Source organism: Coturnix japonica, chromosome Z (assembly GCF_054131305.1).
Source record: "Coturnix japonica strain WE chromosome Z, WE-NBRP24, whole genome shotgun sequence".
In the NCBI taxonomy this organism is placed as follows: domain Eukaryota; kingdom Metazoa; phylum Chordata; class Aves; order Galliformes; family Phasianidae; genus Coturnix; species Coturnix japonica.
The window spans coordinates 38,854,304-38,878,537 of record NC_140702.1 but is presented as its reverse complement, the minus strand read 5'-3'; the positions used below and the strand labels follow the sequence as shown (position 1 = coordinate 38,878,537).

At 38.6% G+C, this 24,234-nt stretch overlaps 1 protein-coding gene across 3 annotated transcripts in view; it reads left to right on the top strand.

Annotated features, from left to right (window-relative positions):
- The window catches only part of PCSK5 (proprotein convertase subtilisin/kexin type 5), a 246,399-nt gene that overhangs the window by 60,493 nt on the left and 161,672 nt on the right, over positions 1-24,234 (top strand). For all 3 annotated transcript variants that reach the window (XM_015849157.3, XM_085529930.1, XM_015849159.3), the window contains exons 4-5: positions 10,793-10,936; positions 13,400-13,476. In XM_015849157.3, the coding sequence (XP_015704643.2) occupies positions 10,793-10,936; positions 13,400-13,476 (221 nt within the window). The remainder of the gene's footprint in view (positions 1-10,792; positions 10,937-13,399; positions 13,477-24,234) is intronic.

The following is a 24,234-nucleotide window of genomic DNA, read 5'->3' as shown; positions in this document are numbered from 1 at the left end:
TTAATAATGTTTATCATCTTCCATTCTTACAATGCCCTTACCACGGTTTTCTTTAGTGCTTTCTCTGGATGTGTCAGCTGCAAATTTCCTTTTTTCCATTCTTTTCTTTTTTATTTTTTAAGTACGTGCAAGAGGTAAGGCAGATACCATTGACAGGCCCTGCACTTTAAAGCTGAAACATGGCTTACACACAGATTCAATATAAACCTGATGGTAACGATGGTGTTTTTCCTCCTATTTCCAGTTACATCACTTTCATTTCTAGTCTTTCATAAACATAAAAAGCGCTCATGCTAAGGTTCTGTGTTTCTCAGTCTTTGCCTGTCTGCGTTAGTCTTCACTGGCAGTCAGGCTTTCCATGCCTCTCTCATCCCTGAACCTCTCAGTGAGGGTTGGAGGAGCAAAATCCCTCTTATTCTAAGAGAAGATGAAGTCTGAACCTGCACAATGAAACTGAATGTGTACAAGTCTATGGGGCCCAATGACATGCTTCCCAGGATTCTGAAGGAACTGGTTGATGTGGTTGCTGAGCCACTCTCCATCATATTCGAAAAAACATGGCTGTCAGGTAAAGTCCCCCAGTGACTGGGAAAAGGGAAACTGCATTCCCATTTTCAAGAAAGGGAGAAAGGAAAACCCAGGGAACTACAGACTGGTGAGCCTCACCTCTGAACCTGGGAAGATCATGGAGCAGATTGTCCTAGAAGGCACATGTGAGACAAGGAGGTGATCTGAGGCAGCCAGAACAACTTCATCGAAGGTAGATTGTGCCTGACTAGTCTGGTGGTGGCCTGCTATGACGGAGTGATGGCACTAGTGGACAAAGTGCAACTGATGTTGTCTGCCTTGACTTGTGCAATGTCTGACATGATCTCATGCCGCATCCTTATCTCTAAATTGGAGAAATTGGAGAAATGTGGATTTTAAGGGTGTACTATTCAGTGTATAAAGAACTGGGTGGAAGGTCTCAGCCAGAGTTTCATCATCAATGACATTAGGTCCAGGCAGAAGCCGGTGATGAGTGATGCCCCCCAGGAGTTAGTCGTGGGACTAGGGCTCTTCAACATCTTTATCAATGATATAGACAGTGGGATTGAGTGCTCTGTTCACTTGTGAAACCATTGCAGCCTTCCAGTACTTGAGGGAAACTTAGGAGAGAGATCAACATTTTTTGTGGTCTAACAGTGATAGGACAAGGGTGAGTGGTTTTAAACTAAGAGAGGGGAGAATTAAGTTAGATGTATTAGGGAAATTCTTTAGTAAGAGAGTGGTGAGATACTGACCCAGGTTGCCCTGAGAATCTGTGGATGCCCCATCCTTGGAGAAGTTTTCAGTGTCAGATTACATGGGGGGCTAGGCTGCCTGATGTAGTGGGGTGGCAACCCTGCCTATGGCAGGGGAATTGGAAGTAGTTGATCTTTAAGGTCCCTTCCAACCCAAGCCATCCTGTGGTTCTGATTCCTCTAGTATCAGTTCAAGACTATGTTCTCAATTCTATTTTTATCAGATTTATTAGTAAAGATGGGGGTTTCATTTAGCTGCAACTCTTAAAGATACAATCTTATTACTAGAAAGTAATACTGGTCTAGACAATTGGTCTGTGCCCAGTTCTCTGTGAAATCAGTATTTTCTAATACATTACAGTTCTCCAGAACCTTTTTTCAGTATTTGTATTTTCTGATACAACTGAAAACCTGACACTGCTGACATTTCTTTTAATACTTTTTGCAATTTTCACATCGATTTCACATTCTCTGTCCACTTTGCACAGTATTTTATTCACGGCACCGTCATGTGTTCCTCCAGTTTTTCGGAAGAACTTCAGCGTTTAATCAGCAGAGATACATTTTCTGAGACAGCAGAAAGAGTAACTTTGTGGTACTTTTTAGGTTATTCAAAACTTTCGTTTCCTGAATAGTTCTTCCTGGGCCTCCCTAGATTTCTCAGGGCTAATTCTCACATTTCTGCCAGATGATCTCATCTGCAAAATATAACTAGCCACTCCCTCTAGTGGTTTGGCCTTATCTTCCCAGGTTTCTCCTTTAATACATAGTGGGCCCTGGGTTCATCAACCAAAGTGCATTCAAATGGTGAACAGTCCATTGGTGCCCAGGGTACTTACTTCCCTGTAGACAAACTAAAATAGCAGGCATTCATCTTAGTCTTATCCAGTACTGTTAATGAATTTTCAGAGCGCGCATTTTAGCGTTAGATTAAATATTTCTGTAAGGCTATCTAAGGAGGGTTTGTAGTGGTTTTTATACTTCTGTCTCAGGAGAACAGTTTCTGAGGCTTAAAGTTTGTCCTCTAACAAGTTACAATCTCCTCTGACATACCAGCCCAAGCAAATAATGGGACCCGGGGTACAATGAGCTGATGGCTCTTTATGGCTCTTAGGGAAAAGGCTTGTAAGGTATCAAGTAGCGTAGATCTTTATTGCTGAAGCAGAGGCACTGTGAAACAGCTTCAGCCCCAAGAACTCCATATGTCCACAGGAGGAAGAGGAAAAACTGCTGCTCTGTTACTTATGGAATGTGAGACTGTCACCGTAGTCTGAGTTACACATGCCTCGCTTCTGCTTACCCTCATTTATCCCTTGAGGAAAAAGAGGAGACATGCATCTTTCCCTCAGACTCCTGAATGAGTCCTGTTGTCTCATATCCCTCCCTGTCATTGTCCCTCTAGCCCTCCATTTCCCACACAACATCCTGCTACCATTAACACCAGATGTCACCAGGCTATTGCCTCATGGATCAAAGAGATCTGACCACAATGTAAGAAAGAGAAAAAGGGGCTGCAGTAGCACAGCAGTCCTTACAAAGTTGTGTCTGAGCATTCAAAGGCAACGTCTCTTCATCTGTTTCCTCACAAGTCCTCTCATCCATACAAGTTCAAAGCATTCTCAGAAAAAAACTAAGTTTTCCAGGTCCTTCTCAATCAGTCCTCCTTACTCCAACAGTTACATAACAGCAAATCCTTCTTAATCTGTTTCCTCATATCACTGTAGAATAAAAAGATAGGGGAAGGGGAACCAAGTGGGTTTGTATAAGTTTCAGGCTCCTCCCACAATCATCAGCCTGTGGGAAGTTTAATGATTAATTGGAGCCATCTGCTCAGAGTCTTTGTGTGGCGAGTTTGGTTCTGTCACATATGTTCACACAAAGTCTAAATAAAAACTGTCTTCCTCTCCCATGCTTCTTAACTACATGATACAGGAGTAGTAGTCTTTGACTTGTAAATGGCTTAAAAAGGAAGCTGTGAAGAATGCGTCTTTCATAGCTTAGACAGAATCCCTAGAAAGTTATGAAAAAGCTATTTTAAAGCAAGCCTTACCATCTCTTTGTTTAGTAATTGTCTTAGAAGCGACCAAAACACCAAGCCTTACTTATTAAAGAGAGGAGCTTGGTGTACTAGGTGATGGCAAGCTACCTTTGGGCTAGTTTTTACTTCTGTGCTTTGACTGAGAGTTTGAGAACATGGATTTATTTATTTTTTCTTTTAATGAAAAGTTGTAAACTAGTCACTGAAAGCAGATAATTGTAAAACTAGAAAACATCTTTAGAAGTTAGGTAGAAGTTCCATTTTTTGTATGTCTGTAGTTAGCTTTCTTCTTTCGTGTTACAATGCTGATGTTTTACCACTCGTCAAATTCGTGCTGTGCAGACACTGAATAAACACAATGTGTAAGAAATACAACCTTTTTTGTAGAATTCTGATGCCCATCAGGCTTTTTTGTGGGCCATTCTGTATTCACAAATCTGGAAATGAGACAGGTTCTAGGCTGGCTGTAGCACATAAGAGTAAGAAAACTCCGAATTTCAAAACCAAACTTTAACCTGGATGCTGATACACTGATTCATGTCACTGTTTAAACATTTTCAGTTTATATCGCTGTGGTGATAAGCACAATCTACAGCTCTGACTGAGACCTAAAGGAAGCTGGGGAGTTAAGGAGTAATTACTGGTCTTTAGCACTGAAAGCTCATAAGTCATATCCAGAATGTAGTCTTGAATTTGCGTATAAAATCAAGAATTTGGGGGGGAAATAAATAAATAAATAAAAATTGGCTTTTGTGATCTGAAACTGCAGTGTTCACATTTTATGACCAAGAGGAATAAAAAATAGTCTTAAAAAGCATGAGCACTCAGTTTCAGTCATATAGTCATATGGACTCCATGAACTCATGCATTACAAGAAAAAAAAAAAAACAAAAAAAACATCTTGGGACTTTCTGTAAAACTGCCCTGTTTTCCTTTCTTTTTTGGGACTTTGAGGAGGTCAAATAAAAATATGAGGCAAAGGCCACAGAAAATGGCAGGATGGAAAGAATTGTCTCTCTGAGGAATTATTCATCCTTCAAGAAAACCGGATCCCCAGGGTTGATGCTGCACAGCTGGGGCAAGGGAACAGCTGTACTTTTAATATATTCTCTCCAATTAATAAAATAATTGCCATTCTTTTGTTGTCTTTGTTATGTTTTGTTTTGTGTTTAGCTTTGTTTATTGGTTTATTTTTCAGGTAGAATTTTATGTAGGTAAAAACGCTTTACCTTTTGGTTCACTTTATGATCTTTTGTTGCTAAGTCAGCTATTTACATACTAGTATTATTATAAGTGCTAGCAGAAGCAGCAGGAGTAGTAGTAGTAGTAACAGGCATCATGCAGGCATCTTGAGAGAGTACTGCCTTGTCGAGAGTTGTATTTCCATAAATGCTTCTTCTCCTCCTGTGTTAAAAGGAACTAGAAGCTTTGGAAGTCATTTCTCTCCTCTTTTGTCTGTCCTTTGCTGACTCCCAAAGACGTTTTGCACCAGGTTATTGTATTTTTTCCAACACTTCCCAGGCAGGAACCTCTCCATACATTGGCACAAATCTCACAATATATGAGCGCTGTTTCAGTGATGCATTAGGTGCAGATTTGTGGTATGCTGTTCATACAGATGATTGGTGTATCCAAGGTAAAATGGACATGTTCAACCTGCCTGAATTCAAAGATTACTTTTTTTTTCTTTCTTTTTTTTAAAACAAACAAACAAACAAACAAACAAAAACCAACCTTTCTTTTCTTTCTGTGTGTGTATGTGGTGTTCCTCTTTGGTGGAGAATGTGGTGGACCTTTTTGCCATTTCTTTGAACGTCTTTTTTCATATTTGTTTAGTGGAGATGGTAGGACATGTACAATGACCTCAGGGCAGTTTTAGTTACATCTGTGTTTACCTTGAGGGAGTTTCTCCTGCTGTCTCCTCTTGGGAACAAAATAAGACTAGACAGGCATCTTAGTGGAGTGACAACTTGTGACCCATGTGGAACAAAGAGGCACATTGTTTCTGTGCATTTACAGGTTACAGAATTTGCAGTGGGGACAGAAATTATGCCATGTGCAAAGGCAGAAAGGGGAGAAGTTTCCCACTCCTAAAGGCTGTCATCTATCTGGCAGCCTGTGGAACAAGAACATACAAATCTTTACTGAATTAACTTGTTTGAGCTAGCAGATGAGTTACAGAAAAAGTCAGTACTAACTTCAAAAAGTGCCTGTAATGGATAAGTAATGGAGTTGTCTTGAATACAAATTTAATGCATTATGAATCATTTTATTTTTGGAAAGAACAGTGATGTAATCACAAACGAAGGATAAGAGTTATGAGTATCATATTTTATGCTGAAAAAAAAAACCAACACCACAAATATAGCTCTGTAAATTATTCTTTTCTGACCATAGCCATTGGTTAATCCTGTGAATACAGTAAACTATTCTATATTGGTTTCTTGTTCTCCTCCATTGCATAAACAGGCATGAAATAATGCATGCTTGCAATTGTTCATTCTGGTCTCTAATTGTAAATTTGTTTGTTAACTTGAGGAGTCAGTAAAGCTTAAGAACCAAATTCATTGCTGAAGTAAATGAAGTAAGCCCTCTGAAGTTGAACTGGTGATAAAATTAGTATTAAATATTTAATATGATACACTTTTGTAATATTTCTGTTGATACAGAGGCTGATATAGAAAAAAAAGCAACAATTCAGTTAGGTATGACTTCAGAAGACAGTTATTATTTAATGGGAAAAAAAATGTATCTTGTGCTTGGGATGAAACAGACCTTATATTATCTGCCTGCTCCTGCTAGATCTTTAAAATATTGTGTGCAGCTGCACTGAGAAATTGTTTAAAGGTGAAACAAAAAGGAAAATAATATTTTTACTTATTTCTTCGCTATTAATGATTACCTTTCTTATCCTATTTTTTCACTTATTTATGTTCTAAATACTGAAATGGTCCATCTTTTCTAATCTCTTTCTGCCCACTAGTATGCAGGAGTTCTCCAAAGATCAGAAACACTTATAACGTAACTCTAAATTAGATTCAAGATTTTTCTCCTCAAGATTGTTAGTTAAAATTGTCTCATACCGGTTATCTTTTTTTTGTTTCTCTGTACTCCCTCATGCATTGATAAGATCTTGTCAGAGAAGTCATGGCAACTCCAAAACTCTAGAAAACAAATGCAGGATTCCTTATGAAGGCTTACAGAGGATAATTTCTGAGAAACTATGTCACAGGATTAAATACTTGTTTCTTCTCTATTTTTTACACTAACAGGCTTGGCAAGAGACACTAGCATTTCATAGTCATTGTTCTTTTAATTTGATTTTAAATTCTGAAATTCTAAAAGGTTTTGGCCATTTATGATTCTTGATTTCTCACTTTCCCATTCAGTTCTGCTACCAATCCCTGGTTGATCACCAAGCCTACCAAAATGAGTGCAGCAAAGAGCAAACACTGAAATAGTTATAATGACTATAAGCTGGTTTTTAAGAGTGAATTTCACAATACAGTTAAGAGATTCCAGACATATGTCTGACATTGAAAGCACCATGCAAAACAGAAAACGTTTCTAATGTTGTGTCTGCTTGCTAATTGCCGAGTCAGGCTTCCAAATTGTCTGTCCAAAGGTGCCTTATTCTTTTTTCTTTTTTCTTTCTTCACTCATAATAATTGAATTTCAAGTATGAGAAACGTTCTGTATTGCACATTTTCCCTACTAAAGCCCTTTTCCTTTCTGTGTGTCCTTCAGCCGTCTTTGTATACAGGTTGAGAGTCTTTCAACCCTGTGGGCTATTTCTATTAAATAATAGGAGTGGTATCATTAACATTTTCCAATTAAAAATTCCAAAGAGGAACACCATAGTCTGAGTGCCTTTTAAAAATCTCAATCAAGTTACTAATAGTAGCTAGATGAGAGATTGTTTATTCATTTTCATGGTAACCTCTCGGCAATAGATGAAACCAGTGTATGCTGAAATGATGCTAGCTCACTGCAGCATGATACCAATGGGAAGTTTCTAAATTACTCAATGTGCTGGAATTGGCAGAGAATACCATAAGCTTTATAAATTTATTCCATAATTCCATACTCCAAATATAATGCATACTATCGTTTTTAAAATTCAAAAACAGTGGTTCAAAGATTAGCCTGATAGAAATCTTGCAAGCTCACAGCTTTTGTACATTAACGTGAGAGGGTATGTTTTTAATTCTAAAAAGAAAGGACTGGAAAAATAGATTGAAAATTTGCCCACTGATGTAAAATTCAATCACTGTGACACACATAATTTTTATTATTGTGACACTGTTTTGTTGTTTTTTTTTCATTTGGCTGACACTGAAAACTGAAACATTGCTTCCAAATTCATTTGAAAACATGTCTCTGCTAAGCAGCTGATAATGTAATTTTGGATAAGTAGTAAAGAAGCAGCACATGGTTAAAGAAACATAACAGAATGGAACCCAGCAGTGGAAAATTCCTTATAAGAAATATTTTTGAAGGTAAGAGGAATTTAAAGTGACAGGGAAAACGCAAGGAAACCAAGTAATAGATGGCATGTTATATGCTACTGAATACTGAACAGTGACATATGCTGTTTTAGTCAGTGTTTGAAGAGTAATCTGTCACTAATATTAAAACACTTCTGGTAAAAGCCAAATCTTTGAGAGAAATGTGCCTAATCCAGAGAGATTAAAATTTTTAGTAATTAAAATTTAGGAAGCTGAGATCAGATGTTGAATAAAAAAACCCTGGAATTTCATTGGTGAGAGGTAATACCGGAAGAGAAAAATAGAAAAAGAGAGAGAAGGATAAAAAGGAGGTGAGAGGTCAAAGAATAGCAAGGAATAGATGCTATTTTTAAATAAGACTTGAGGATAAGTAATATATCACTGTTGTATATAAGTAAAATAACTGTAAGGACTAAACCCACCTCCTGCTATTGATCTACTCCTGTCTGGATGCATCTTCACTGCCTTTACACTCTCTATCTGTATGTTATATATTCTATAATCCAATATTGTAAGGGCATGCTTTACCCCTGAAATGTCTTTTATGCAGAAAGATTTTGTTTTTACTATCTTTGTGTCTAGTCTTGGAGCAGAGTAAGGTAATCTGAATTTCAGTTTGATCCAGCACATCTCTTGAATGAACTAACATAACGACCAATGTCCCTTGTGTTTGACTATATAATTAAAGGAAAACAGCAGATTAATTAGTCCCTTTTTACCACGATCACAAAGTAGCAGTTCATGTGAGAAAAGCGGGGTAAGATGGTTGTGCCAGCATTACTGAGGGAAGACGCAGTCATCTTCTGAAGAACTTGAAAGGCATTAACAACTCTTTGCTCAGCGTGCATGGTTTGACTAGGTGGGAAGCAAACTAGCAAGCTCATCCCCCTTGAAGAGAGAACAAGATAGTCAGCAAAACAGCCAGAGGACCACTCAGCATTTCAGAGGAGGGGATGGAGGGGCAGGGTAATGGCCCAGTTAATTTTAGAGGAGGGCAGGGCTGGAAATCTTGACTGTGTGTTTCTGCTCTTGTGGGTTTACTCTGTGGCTCTGGGCATGTGCTTCCACTTTTTGATTCTTTGTCTTCACACCAGTAAAATGTGAACAATGATACTTGTTCCTTTTGTTGGTATTTTCTAATGCTTAGTTCATTAATGGTTTTGAAATAAATATGCAAAAGCCCTGGAAACATCACGTGCTTTTAATCCTGCTGTTCCTATATTAGAAAGTATCGCAGTATCACAGTCTGGTGCAGGTTGGAAGGGACCTTAGAGATCATCGAGTCCAACCCCCGGGATTCAAGCCTCCTGTGTAGCAGAGCGGCACTTCTACCACTTGCGCCACAGGGGGGATTCGAACCCAGGCTTCCAGTATTGCAAAGCGGCATTCCTACCACTGCGCCACCAGAGGCACACACAAGTCTGTTGCATACAGTTATCACATTCATCACACAGGTGACAAGCTTAGACTGTAGTTAATTTCATAAATACTGAGGTGTAAATGTTTCCAACACAGAATAACAGTTTTAAGCCAGACCCGTGGATTCCTAGGAACTGGGCCCTGAGAGCGTTCAAGTGCCTTTGTGTGTGAATGGATAGGCAGGCAGGCTGGCAGGTGGATAATTGCAAGCACAAAGAAAAGACATTGAGGGAGACTGTATGTTGTGTCTCATAGCACCTAATAATGTAGTTTTGCCTTAGTAACAGCAAATGGCCACTTCTAAATCCACCAGCTTGTGTCTGAAAGTGCAGGAGGGTTGATGAATGGAGAAAAAGGAGGAGGATGAGGAGAATGTGATAGTAACCTGGTGTCTGTTTGTACATTAACCTTTGGTGCACTCATGCTCTTGAGGAATGAGTTGGGCCAAGTCGAGATGAAGTGCATCTCTCTGAATCCTTTTGTACTCCTTGTGGCTTGAGGAATTCCAGATGTGGGTACAGGCCTATGGGGCAGGAAGTGAGGGCTGAGGCACGCTCACATGGACACTTGCTACAATGCAAGTTCCAAGATTGGTCTCTGTTTTCATTTGTTTCTCCTTCATCCCAGTATTTGTTTTTTTCCTTTTACACACCTGATGTACACATCTGACTGATCTTAGAGGGGCTGGACGAAGGCAGTGGAACCTGTGTTCCTGGGGACAGCTCTGCCTGTGGGTTGGTGCCACCCCTGAGGTAGGCAAATGCCCATAGGTTGTATCTTACTGCCATGGCAAGCCACGTGAACAGGATGCATTTGTGATGCGGAAGAGGCTTTTCGTTTTAATTACAGTAAACTGTCTTGTCTACTACACTCAACTTAGTGCACTGAATGCTGTATCCCAGGCTGTTCTCAGTTGTGTATCTGCAATTCTTCAGACACTTTCGGCTACAAGTTTTTCAGAGTGTTTGATTGCAGGTTCTTAACTGCTGCTCATCTCCTGCTGATACTGCACAAAACCTGCCAAAAGCCTTCTTTTGTAGATAGAGTTGAATCTGGATTACTTTTCAGACATTCTGTCAAGAAATTATACTGCACAGAAAGCAGGTTTTGTTTCCATGGCCATTCCTATACAGGCTTTTGTCTCCTTTTACCCGCATATGGTTTGTTTCTCTGAAAAAAATTCAAATAATTCAAATGTACATTTCAAATGAGCGTGCTTAACAGATGAGGATAGTTGCTTTATTTTATACACAGATCTTTGTGTTTCAGTGTGGCTAGGTGTTTCATTTTGCTGTTGCTTAACATGAAGAATATTCTGACAGAAAAATAAACAGGCTTATTTTTTTTTCCGTAAAATTTGGCATTTATTTTGGAGTTATTTGTTTCTTTATAGATAAAAGCATTGATCTCATAGAGTTATTTTTCAAGTCATATACTGTAGCTAGTTTAAATGGTAATGGTAATGTAATTGGAATAGTATCTCAACCTCACACTGCTCACTAATTTGCAGCAACCAACATTTTTATCTCTTCTTCTCTCCCCAGCACTGCAGTGATAACACTCACCATTGCCAATCAGATATGAATATAGTAGGTGCTTGGAAGAGAGGTTACACTGGAAAGAATGTTGTGGTGACCATCTTGGATGACGGCATTGAAAGAAACCATCCAGACTTGATGCAAAATTATGTGAGTGTCTGCAGTTCGATTTGCTGCTTTATTATTAACTTGCCGTTAATTTGGTTAAACTCCTAGAAAGGTGGAGAGAGGGAAGAAGGAAGGAAAGTCTCATAAGAGGGTTTCCTCAAATGGTAACACCAGTGGGAGGAAGAAAGATGATTTTTGATAATTTGTGTTATTTTAGTTTAAAAGTATATTGAGTCTGAATGTCTTTAGTATCTGAATACACTTTGTAGCTTAGTACTGCATTTCTGAAGGGCTGGAGTTAATAATCAGATGATTTTTTTCTCTTTTCTGTAATTATTTTGCCAAATATCTTCAAACTCTCGGAACTTACGAATTAAATAAGCTGTTTTCCTTTTAACACGAGCAGCTGAAGTCTGTTCTTGACCAGTTCATTTTGCTAGTGAGACAGTAGCTCTTTCAAAGGCTGCAGTGCTAGGCGAATCCTTCCATGTATTTATTTTTAAACCTATTTATCTTACTGCTAGAAATAATATTAAAGGAAAAGGATATGACTCACTCAATTAAAAACAGGTGTAGAATATTTTGGAGTCTTTATAGTAAATCCCTCAAAATTTCAGTGAGCCTCCTCCCAGTTTGCTGTAGGAGAAGATCTGTGTGCTTTGTTAAAAAAAAACAAAACAAACAAACAAACAACAACAACAAAAAACCACAAAAACAAACCAACCAAACAAACAAACAAAAACACCTATGACAGATATTTCATATCACTTGGGAAGATTTCTGTTTGGTGAAGGTTCATCATATTTAATGACTGTTTTAATATATCTTGGAAGAATTGCATAATGTTAGGAGAAACTGCTTCTCTGGTGGGTGACTTCTTTTGTTAACTTCAGAGCTTAAAGCTGCTCAGTGTGTCAGGGCCATGCTTTGCTGGAATGATTTTTCCTGAGCTTCAGAAATAGGCATTACCTGAAAGCACTTGACCTTAGCAACCTTGTTATTTCTCTCAAAAGAAGTGTATGAATAGTACCTTCACACAAAATAAGAAAAAGAAAATGTAGTTGGGGTAAGTATAACTGTTGAAGATGACTATTGCAAAGCAAGTAGTGTGGCAAGGCACTGGCACAGGCTGTGCAGAGTAGCTGCGGATGTCCTATCCCTGCAGATGTTCAAGGCCAAGTTGGATGGGGCCCTGATCTTGTGTGTGGCAGACCTGTCTATGGCAGAGGGTTGGAATAAGATAATCTTTAAGGTTCCTTCCAACCCAAGCCTTTTTTCCCAGGCAGCATACCATCTTGACAAAACACTGAAGAGATTAAAGTGACAGTGACATCTTTAACAACCCATCTAGAGCTACAAACATGATGCCGGTCTATAGTTTAAATCCATTTATTTTAAATTAGCAGTAATTACATCTGTATTTTTCCTTATGCTCCATGTGGAACTTAGATCTGAAATACCTGAGGAGGTCTGCATAAACAAAAATCACAGCCCTTTGCCCTGTTTGTCAGTATATGGTTGATCCTAATGCATGTCACATCTTTCCGTTTAATCTCTGAAGTTGGTTAAACAAACTAAACATAACTTCACCCCTTCACTGAATGACCTAGATTGTATCATGTGTCACTTCATCCCAGTACTGTCCTTCCACTGAATTTAAAGCAGCTATTTATTCCCCTACCGTCTCTCTCTTTTCCTCTTGCCAAGAAGGAATTCCCCTAAAGCAGTACACATTGCTTGTTTGATGACAGATGCCTTCTATATGTCAGATTATTGCTGGTGTGACTGCAAACAGGAATATTTGAGGTGGATGTGGTAACTGGTTTTGAAAAAAGAAGAGATTAAAAAGAACTGCTTGCCATGTCAACACACTGCCTGCTACCACACAGATTAATGGAAGCCATACAAACCAGCAGCTATTTACTCAATAAACTATTTTCAGCTGGAATAATCTTGGTAAAATTTGGAGCAGAAGTGTGCAGATATCATAGCTATAATTGAAACAGTTACACTCCCAGACAAGTGGGAATGCAATTTAAGTCACATTTAAAGCTGTAATTTTTATAGCAATATCCTTAAGAAACTTACATTGTTTCCTGCAACTGTTACTGAAATTTCAGTCATGGTCTTGCAAAGAATCTTTATTGAATCTCAGAATGTTCAGCAGAATCTGAATTTTGAGAATGAACTCTCTTAAGTTCCAAGATTCTGAGAAGGAATATAGTCTTTTTGCTTAATGAAACGACACTTTCTTCTCTACAATTGGAACTCTGTGTTTTCAGATCATTCATATTCTTCCCTTTTCCAAAAATAAAATAAAGTCTGTAAACGGTGTAATTATTAAATACATAATCCTTTCATTTTAAAAAAATGTGATCATCATAGAACCCCAGGAATGGCAGTTAACCTAATTACTCATGTAGAAACCTGCTGAAGAATTTATAGGCCATGTGACTCAATGGCTAATTAATGAAAAACTGGTTTTCTTTCTCCTGTTGGCTACAGGATTCGCAGGCCAGTTTTGATGTCAATGGAAATGATTTTGACCCTATGCCTCGATACGATGCCAGCAACGAGAACAAGTAAGGCATTATGACAATTGTGACATTTTCAGTCTTGTTCATCAAAGAAAGAATACCAGTTATGCTGCAAAAGCCTGGGAAACTTGGATCCTAATAAGGCAGCGTGATTTGCATTTAAATATTTGTGAAATATGTATTTATGTCTCTTCCTTGCACTCTGCATGACAATTGCTCTTTGAATGCATTTGGAGAAATCCAAAAACACATGGAAGAGATTGTCTGAGAATTCTGGGTGTGTGAAATGAACAATTTTCAACCCTTTTAGGACGCGAAGTATAAGGAGTGACTATTACTGTTCTTATATTCCATCTCACTGAGTTATTGGCAAGTTGTTATGCATGATAAATGTCAGGGCTTCTGACTTCCCTGAACTTCAGAGGCTTTCTGTTTTGAAGGAATATGTAAGTTAGTAAGATTTTACTTTCTAATATAATCAGTCTTTTAACCTCATGGAGATTTTACATGTAGTTTGCGAGAAACTATATAAAGCACTAATAGCAATTCTGGCTAGCTGTAATATCGGTGTTATATGACTGGCTGAAAATATCTGCATGAGAGATGCATTTCCCCTTCAGAACATAGCTTCCTGGTATTTGTCATTCTAACTTTGCTATTCAGATTGTGAAAGCTAGGAGGGAAGTTAGTAGGAACACCTCACCTCATGTAGTAGGTTTCCTTTCTGTCCCAGTGGGTATTTGAGGGCAGGTTTTTTTAACTGTGTATCTGTCAGAAAAAGTGACAGATACAGATCTTTTTTTTTTTTCTTTTTTTCCCCTGCATCTCCAGAAACTTTCCCCAGAAGAATGTAGCAGGTGTTAGGTAACTCACTGAGAGTCAACAGAACACTTAGCATTAACTTGACTGGAGAAATCAAGTACAGCGAACTTAGATCACACCTTGATGGGAGAATGCCCATCGGTATAGGAGGTAAAATGCCTAAACATGCTAAAAAAGAGGAACTTGGTGTTTGTAGCTACCTGTTAACGTACAGGTGGAGTAATCTTAGAGTGAATCTCAAGGAACTACCGTAGGTACTTTCTCAAGATGGAATAACAACAAAAAATTCATGTAATTTCTGATGGATATCTGTGTGCTCAGTCAGCATGGTCCTCTCTGGTTGGCTGAAATGTGAAACACATAAGAATTTAGCACTTAAGAAAAGCATGGAAATAAATATTCGTACATACATGACTAGAACTCCTGTTTAACATAAAGAAGTATTATGTTGGTGTTAATTTGAATAATAATAATAGTTTATTTATTGGTGGCTTCAGTCAGCATATGTTCTCACTCAGTTATTATTTGATTCTGTTTGCTTATTGCCAAATATTTTTGTTTAGGAACAAGTACATACAAGAACTGTCTCTTCCCCGTTTGCCCTTTAGGCATGTCTTTCTTATCCTATTTTTGCACAGAATCTCAGTTTACTGGATCATATCTGTCTCTTTTTCACTAGAAATCTCCTGGAGCAAGAGTACTACAGGAGTATAAATAGATAAATTCAATAGCACCCTTTGCTTTGAAATGTGTAAACATGCTGCACGTGCAGGCTAGTTTAAGTTTATACAACGAAGAAAACATTGATGCAGAACAAATGGTAGAAAGACCGAGTGGCTGTATTGACTCACTTAGTGACAAGCCAAGAATTTCAAAACCAGATGCTTGTAATGAAAATGCTAATACTACACTGAAATTTTTAGGAGATGTCCTCAGGACAAACATTCACTGAAACAGAGGAATGAATAAAAAAGGTCTATCAACTCCTAATCTTTCCAAGTTCTTTTGGTTTGGGTTACTTTTTTATTTTTTTTACTTATTTTTTTTACAACTGGGGCATTTCATGTGCTGTCATCAGTTCCAAAAGGTTAGAATCAGCAAATGTGCTATAAATTTTGGGGGGACAAATAAAAAACAAACAAACAAACAAACAAACAAAAACTTTGTTTTGGCATATGATATATCTTATAACTGCAGTCCAGATTTCTGAAAGCATTAGTCACTTTCAAATGGAATACTAACATACTGCCATAAAATGTTTGCAGTCCAGAGTCCATAGACACTGGGCTAACTACTTCAGACGAGCCCCAGCTCTGAACCACATGCTTGCATTTTATACCCATACTGAGGGAAGAGTAAAACTGGTGACCTCCACTTCTTATCACATGTTCTCTCATTACTCCTCCCTTTTCAAGCCATTGTGCAACTTACCAGAGTAAAAAACTAATCAAGCTGCAAATGGTGCCACCAGAACAGCAACAACTAATTTCATTTTCAGCCAATTACTTTATTCAGCTCACTCTGAGGCCAGAGGAGAGCTAGACAGACAAGTGGGGAGAATGATGGATGGCCTGCACCTCTCACTGGAATGACCATTTTCACTGTAATAAGGTGACAGCACCCCAAGCACCCATGACTACTGTCTATGAAACTGAGAGTGATGTTGTCAGCAGTAATCTCCAAGGAATTTTGAGAAATGTTGTGACAGTCAGCCTACCACACAGCTGAGCTGCCAGTTTGCATCATATCCTATGCTCTCATTCCCTACAAACACACTTTGGGACTCACCCTGTACATGATGATGTTCCTGTTCTTGGAGCTGAGACATGGTGAGGGCACACTCAGAGGCCTCCCAGTTTAGGTGCACTGTCAGAAATTCAAGTCTTTTCAGTGCTGTGAGGAGCCGCATAATGTCCAGCTCTGAGTCAAAGTTGAATCTTTCCCTTCAGCCAGGCACCAAAGCTATTACTTTCTTACAAAGCATGTCCAGAGGAGGAGACTGCTTTCTATTTTGTTGCAAGTTAGAGTATTTTGTGGGAAGTAACACTGGACCAATTCATTTCTTTCCTAAAGCAGGGACATTTTAGTTTTCCACCCTCACATCCCAGATGGAAACACTTGAAAACATGAAAACATCTACCCCGTTGGTTCTGAGGTGAGATGTGGTGGAAGAACAGACACCGCATTGTACTGAGCTCCATCAGTATCGTCAGGAGGTACAGGTGTCAGTGTACACTCAGCTTTTGCACAAAGAAGCGATGTAGAGCATGCTTTCAGTGTAAGATTACTTGGCTGCCTAACCTCTGCGTAGATGCTCAATATTTCCTATTAGCAGATATGCTTAGCCTGGAAGGTGGTACCTAAGTACCTTCAGTTCCTTCCCTAATTCTCTATGGACTCTGCAAGAATTAATTGTTGACATAAGCACTGAAAAGCCCAGCCAGGACTCTGTCTGTATTTTTAGACACTTAAATTATCTTGCAATATCAGGACAGGAATTCTAATTATCCAATGCATGTGGTCGTTTGGCAGTACACACCTCAAGTTCTGCCTGGAAGGTGAGGTAACCATAACCAGGGAGCATTCTGAAAGCCATACTTCACAAAGATTTAGCAGTGTGCAAGATAATTCAGTTAATTCTCAAGTCCTGCCATAGGAACTGGACAACATTACATAATGTAATTATGTAATTGTGTCATCCAGTGAAGGTGGGGATGTGCAAATGGACTAGTTTCATGACATGATCTATTTACTCTGTTTTGTGTTGTAACAACACTTTGAAGCGTGGAATGATAAGGAGTACAAAAGAAGTGCTGTAAGAAAAAGCAGGTGTCTTTGTACTGCTTTGGATGCAGCTGTAAACTATCAAGGTCTATTTGTTAGCTTTTCACTTTTAATTAGTGGTGAACACTTTCTGTTGCTGAGGCCTATTAGTGGCAGAAAAAGTAAAAAAACTGAGGCCGTGTGAAGAGGCTGTTCATAAACAGAGTAGTACTTTCCAGAATGATTCTCTTTAAGATTAAACTTAAATCCTTCTATTAGCTGAGGAGAATGGGAGACTAGAAAGAAACACTGAGTTAGTCTCTCAAGGCTTGTAGTCAAAATCAGGGTGGGTCGATAGTTTCTTTAACTACTATGGTATGTAGGAGTCCTGCCAGAGGTTTACTTTGGTTTCTATAAATTGGCAGCAAATCACAAAGCTCGTAAATAGTACAAGCCTATCCTAGAACTTCCTTTTGCTCAGAGGCTAGAGACAGCAGTCAGCTGTGGATGAAGTTGTTACTGGTATGCAAAGTATCTTGTTTTGATTTACTGCTAAGTACTGATGCTTAATCCTTTTTCTGTTATTCTACAATTACCTGTATACAATTGTGCCTTGCTAATCACAGGCTCTTGAACAGAAAGCAGATGGACTCGCTTAAATTTGTTCTGCTCATTGTATAGCTATAGAAATTAAATGCATATATATGTGTATGTATATGTACGTACATATTAATGTGCTTTGTTGTTTTGGCCAAACAAGAATGTGTTTTCCATGATAGATTTCTCGTGATGGTATTTCAGAGCTTAGATCTGATTCTGCATGCAGGTATTTCTGAAAGCAGGACCTTTATTTAAAAAAACTTTTAAATAATACCAGTTGTTTTTGATGCTGTTTTTATTAAACTTGGGTAAGAAAAATTAAAAGTAAGCCATCATTCCTGTTTTGTGTATACTAGCTGACTCTTTTGAATGCCTTTTCAACATTTTTCAGTAATGCATCCCTTTACATAAAGAACTTGTTTAAAAACCTTCTTAGTTATCTTTTAATGAGTCTTCTGGGAGACAATAATTTTTGCTTTTCAAAAGCCATAAGAAATGCAGCTACTCATCTCCAAACTGCAGGATCTGGACAGCCTTACTTCTTATCACACAGTAACAAAAAAGTTAACAAGTTAATGAGTTTCAGTCCTGTTTGATTGAGCATATTGGATATTTTTCAGTGGCAGATGAATGCATCCTTTCCAGTTCATTGTTATTTTATTTTTCCAGTCACATCAATGGATGTAGTTGCACAATAAAATGCCACAGGCTTAATTTTTTTCCAGTAGTGGCAAACTGCTAGTTTATACCAGCTGCTTATGTCAGAGTCCTCTGACATTTATTGTCAGTCCTCATTTATTGTCAAAATATTAATTGTCAGAATATTAATATTGTCAAATATTTGACAGAGAAATCACCTTCTGTTATCTCATTGGTAGTCAGTAAACTAGAAGTAAAAAGCTTCATGGACTGCTGTGACACTATTCAGAACAGGTGTCTGAGGAACCGAGCACAGTCAAACACAGAAAGAATGAAGTCTGTCACTGCTGCCTAGAATGATTGTTCAAAAAAGGTTCCATTATAGCTTTGCAATAGAAAGATTTCACAGGATCACCAAGGTTGGAAAAGACCTAAAAGATCACCCAGTGCAATCATTCACTTATTACCAATAGCTTCCAAGTTGCTGAGAAGTGGAGATGTCTGTCTGTATAGTTTTATATATTTCACAGTCATAGAATTTATCCCTGTCCAGCCTGACCTGAAATGTGTCTGGGGATGGGACATCTACCACACCTCTGGACAACCTGTTCCAGCGCCTCTTCACCCTTACTGAAAACGCTTCTTCCTTACATCCAGACTAAATTATGTCCTCTCATTGGGTTTGAAACCATTTCCCCACATCCAATCACAACCAGCCTTGCGAAAAAGTCTGTCCCCTTCCTTCTTATAGCCCACCATAAGGTACTGAAAAGCCATTATCAGATCTCTCTGTAGCCTTATCTTAACCTGACTGAACAGGCCCATAGCACTCAGCCTGTCTTTACACATCCCTGAGATCACATTTGTAGCCCTGCTTCGGATGCACTCCAACAGGTCTGTGTCTCTTCTGCACTCTACATCTGGACGCAGTACTCCTGGTGAGTACTCCATGCTACCAGCAGAGTAGAGGAGCAGATTCACCTTCCTAGACGTGCTGGACAGTCTTGATGCAGCCCAGAATACAGCTGGCTTTCTGGACTGCACGAGCACATTCCTGGCTTGATTACCAGTATGCAGCTGTTGCTATTGTTTTGCCAATGACTGTGTCATATGTTGAAGACAAAACTTCAGGGAAGATAAGCTGTACTGAGAAGCACTGCTGCACCATCTAGTGCTGTGTCATTTGTGTGAAAAAAAAAAAAAAGGTTGCTGTCAGATGGCTAGTCACAACAACAACAAAAGGAATTCAGTGAAGTTTTAAATTAGTCACTTCTTTTCCTCTGTGCCTCAAGATTTTCCAGCAGCACTGAGCTGCAGATTACAAAGTCCTCATCTACAGGAAGGTCCTTGGTAAGCTGATGCTTAAGCTGTGGAGAGATGCTATGGAGATAACTTGGAGCAAAATATCAACTTTTAATATTGAGTATTTTTCAGAGGGCATCTGTATTCTTGGTGTCTGTCTGATGTGTAATGTAATTCTTCTTGGCTTTCTCCAGCATCTTGAGGCTGAAAAGCTGAAGGATTCGGTACCAGTGTAATCTGGCAGTGTCTTCTATACAATGCCAGCAAATTATCTTTTACAATAGGCTTCTTGAGATCCAGAAGGTTTGCTGTCGTGATCACTTGGGTTCCAGGGCCTGTCAGTGCTCTTGCTGAAGAACTTTTTCGTCAGCCCCACCCTAACCCTCTACTGATTCAGCTCCATGCTATTTCTTCAGGTCCTGCTGTCATCAACAGAGAGAAAAAGTCAGTGCCTCCCCCTCTGTATGTAGGATTTTAGTGAGGATTATCAGGAAATCGTAGATTTTAGATTCTATTCTTTGAGAATTGGTGAAGTATTCACTTCTGAAAACCAGTTCTAAGCTGTGGGTGTATTTTTGCTTCCCTGGGCTACATGAATGAAGAGGAATTGTCCTGGGCTGATGTTTGGGTTATTGCTGACTGATGAGCACGTGCTTGGGGCCAAGGCAGGCCACTAGGTGGGGAAGAGCCTCCACCATCAGGGATGAGGGTAATTATTAGCTGTCTAGGATCCTGTGCAGCCTGTGGGCAGAAGGTTGGATGTATCTGGTCTAAACCAAACAATGAAATAACAAAGAGGGTGATGGTATCAAAGCTACGGTCAGAGACTGCAATCCTGCTTTATCATATTTTGGTTCTGTTCTGAATTTAAACTTGCTGCCCTTACGACCAATATCTTATTGCACTGTAGTTCTAGCAGATGTGAATAATGAAGTAGGGTTCAAGATGTGTCAGCTTGTAGTGAGATTTGACACATTTTACAAGGAGAAGTGGTCATGATTCGTCATCTATCTTCAAAGTCAATTATAATCTAATCACCCAACCAAGTGCTTAGCAGCATGATATGGTGTGGAGGTCATGAGATGTTAGATATGTGTTGCTAATGGTCCCAGTATAGTAACTGTGAGAATTAGGAAGGTAAATGTTGTCTTAAAACTCAGCTTGCAAAATTGTGCTTTACTAAAGTAGCCTTACTCTACAGATTAGTTTGGAGACTTTTTCTTCCTTCCCATTTTAACTGTTGTTTGGAGTCCCTGTACACTGTTATTCAGCTAGTATGCCTGTCCTTTGCAGGGCCACAGCTCAGAGGTAATCCTTGTGCATCTGTTGTATCACTCAGATGAGGACTGAGAGACCAGATCTAAGTCTGTAACCTTTCTGGAGGGGAAGAAATGCATTCCTTGAAAGAAAAATGTTTTAAGAACATGAGACAAGAATCATCACCACTTAGTGCACTTAATTATGTTTTCATTTTAATCTAAAACAGGTATTAAACCTAAGGAAAGATATAACATCCACATTAAATCTGGACAGAAAGCAAGCAAAGTGTTGACATTCTTGTGTTTTCCTGCTCCAATATAAAACATGTTCATCAAGGATTCTAAGAAGTGGTAAGGTAGATGCTGCAATCACTAGTAGCTGGGGACTTTTACCTGTGATAGAAGGGAAGAAGCCCTTATCAGGCTGATCCATTCACATACAAGTACCTTCGTTGCTGGTCTCTATGGCTAGTCACTTGGAAGAACATTTCATTCTAACTAGATAATGAAAAAATCATTAGAGTACACTGTTAATTCAGTAGCCTTTTTATCCAGGTTCCAACTTAAAAAGTAGAAATTACCCCAATATAGATTTGACAAACTGCCAAAAATTAACTTTTTCAGTAAAGTTGTCTAACCTACTCATTATCACACTGCATTCCATAATCCTTTGTGAAGTGCTCAAATGATTTGAGTTAGAATTTTCTGAGAGCCAAGGGAAAGACGTTACTTGGAGTAATCACTGAAACTGAATCAGAGTGAAAAACAAATTTCAGTTGGAATTCCAGTTGCTTATGGAATAAAACTATAGTACTTTCTCATCACCTTGGTATAAGTGCTTGAGTGATTTTTTCTGGTGTTTGATGAAGTTTTCCTTTTCCAAATTTAAAAGGCTCTCAAAGTCTCAAATGAACAACCACAACACTAGAGGAAAGTCTTTTTCCTGTTTCTAATTATTGAAGTACTAGACAATGAGCTCACAAGTAAAATGACATTCTGAAACATTATGCAATTGCTTCTAGTTCTTTTATGTAAATAATTGATAACAATGAGTCAGATCTTCCCTTTCCTTTCAAAATCAACAATAGAAGGGCTATTAGCTTGCATAGTTATTTTATTTTCGACGTTCACTTTTCTGAAGTTAGAAATGGAAGTGGTTTGTTTTGGTGGTTTGGTTGTGGGTTTGTTTTGTTCTTGTTTGTTTTGTTTTGGTTGTTGTTTGTTTGTTTTTCTTCAGAATGCCTTTTCCCTGAATTCAGTATTTCCTCTAACTATGAATATTTATATCGAGGTTTTGAACATAGGAGGAGAGAATCTACTACTACTGTATAGAAGTTTAGATTTGCTACAATGGTGTACTAGTTTCAGGTTCCACACATTTATACATATAGGTCTACAGCCAAGCAGAATTTGAGAGCAAAACCACATTTCTGTGTGTTATTCCTTTTTCATATTGTAGGTATTAGAGAAAGTAGATGAGTTGATCTGTGTTTTGTTTGTGGTAATTGGTTTTGCCAGCTGAGTTCACAGTAGTCAGCTCAGTCAGATGCAGTGCAAAATGTGGCTCATTGAGACTTCTCAGCCAGTGTGTACAAACACAAAGTATAGGATTGATTCCCTCTTTAATACTTGTGGCTATAAAGGCAAACCTCTAATTACAAGTTTGATAAAGCAATTGTGAATCCAGCGTCAAAAGCCTTTTAACTCAAGCTTTTATTTTTCTAAAAAACATGTTTTTAACAGGCAAGTTCTGCAAAGTTATGCTGTAAGCAAATGTTCTAATGGATTTAATAGATGTTTTTCTAAGACATTTTCAGGATAAAACTCTCAGATATAGCTTTTTTTTTTTTTTTGGTAAATGAAAAAAGATATGTCTGTGTAGGGTTATTGCTGTAGGCAGATTTTTTATTTCAAGCTTTGTTTTACATTAGTGTGATTCTGTAATTTATCTTAAAGGTACATGGTCAATTTACTTCATTTGACACTTAAAGCAAAATGAGATATTTCTTTTGAAGGCAAGTTACAGGTTTTTTCCTGAAGGAAAGCAATCAAGGTAGAGAATTACAGATGAAGTGCAGAAATGAGTATCCATCATAAATATACATTGTGTGGCTGTGTTATATACTACAGAAGTTTAATGTCCTTTGAAAAGAATTGTTTTGCTATAGAGTCCTTAAAAAATAAAATAAAAATCATCAAATTCCTGATTTTTGCAAACTGATGTAGAGGCTCTAAGCTGTTTATTTCTCATATATGTGGGATAGCAAGTTTGATGGATGAGGCCAAAGAGATCAACAGTAGATAATAAGAAGGCATATCTTACTTTTCCTTCCAGCACAGGCGTATTTTCCTGCATTAGTCTTCTTAGCACTCTATAAAAGTCAAATGGACTGCTGCTAATTTGTTTCCTACTCCAGCAAGTGTGTGAGAATTAGCCATTTTACACTAACTCCTGTACACCAGAGAGCATGAGGAAATTCTGCTCATGCTCAATCCAGTAATATGTCTTCTTAAAAAAAAAAAAGAAAGAAAAGAAAGAAAAAAAGAAAAACTAACAAAAAGAAATAATAATTAAAAACAAAACAAAACACACACACACACACACAAAAAAAAATCAACAAAAAATCACCTCACACTAAGTGTATGATTTGAACTTCTTTGAACAATTACCTCGCGGGACTTTGAAATGGAGATAGCTCTGAAGAGAAAGAAATAGATTGTCCTTTTAGTGCACAAAAAAAGGAATCTCAAAATCCTAGAATGGCTTGGGCCCTAGTTCCAAGTCCTCCGCCTTGGGTAGGGTCACCAGCCACTAAGTCAGGCACTAGAACAGGCTGCCCAGGGCCCCATTCAACTTGGCCTTCAACACCTCCAGAGATGGGGCATCTGCAATTTCTCTGGGCAGCCTGTTCCAGCACCTCACAACTCTTGCTGAAAAAATTTCCCCTGACATCTAATCTAAATCTCCCCATTTCCCCGTGCCCTATCACTGTCTGGCCATGTAAAAAGTTGATTCATCTCCTGTTTATAAGATTCCTTTAATTACTGTGAAGTCACAGGTAGGTCTAATCAGAGCCCTCTCTTCTCTAGAACAAGCCTAGCTTCCTCAGCCTGTCTCTGTAGGAGATGCTTCATCCCTCTGATAACCTTTGTGGGCCTTCTCTGGATCCATGACAAAAGCTCCACATCTTTCTTGTGCTGAGAGCCCCAGGCCTGGACACAGCGCTCCAGACAGGGCCTTAAGAAGGAAAAGGAGGGGGGGGGGGGGCAATCATGTTCCTCATTCCTCAGGGCAGGACAGTTAGTAAGTATGCACTTGTTAGAAGGCTAACAGTGTGAGCTGCAAGTGCACAGTTCTAGCTCATTTAAAACTTTTCATCAACCAGGATACCAAGTTCTTCTTGGAAGGGCTGCTATC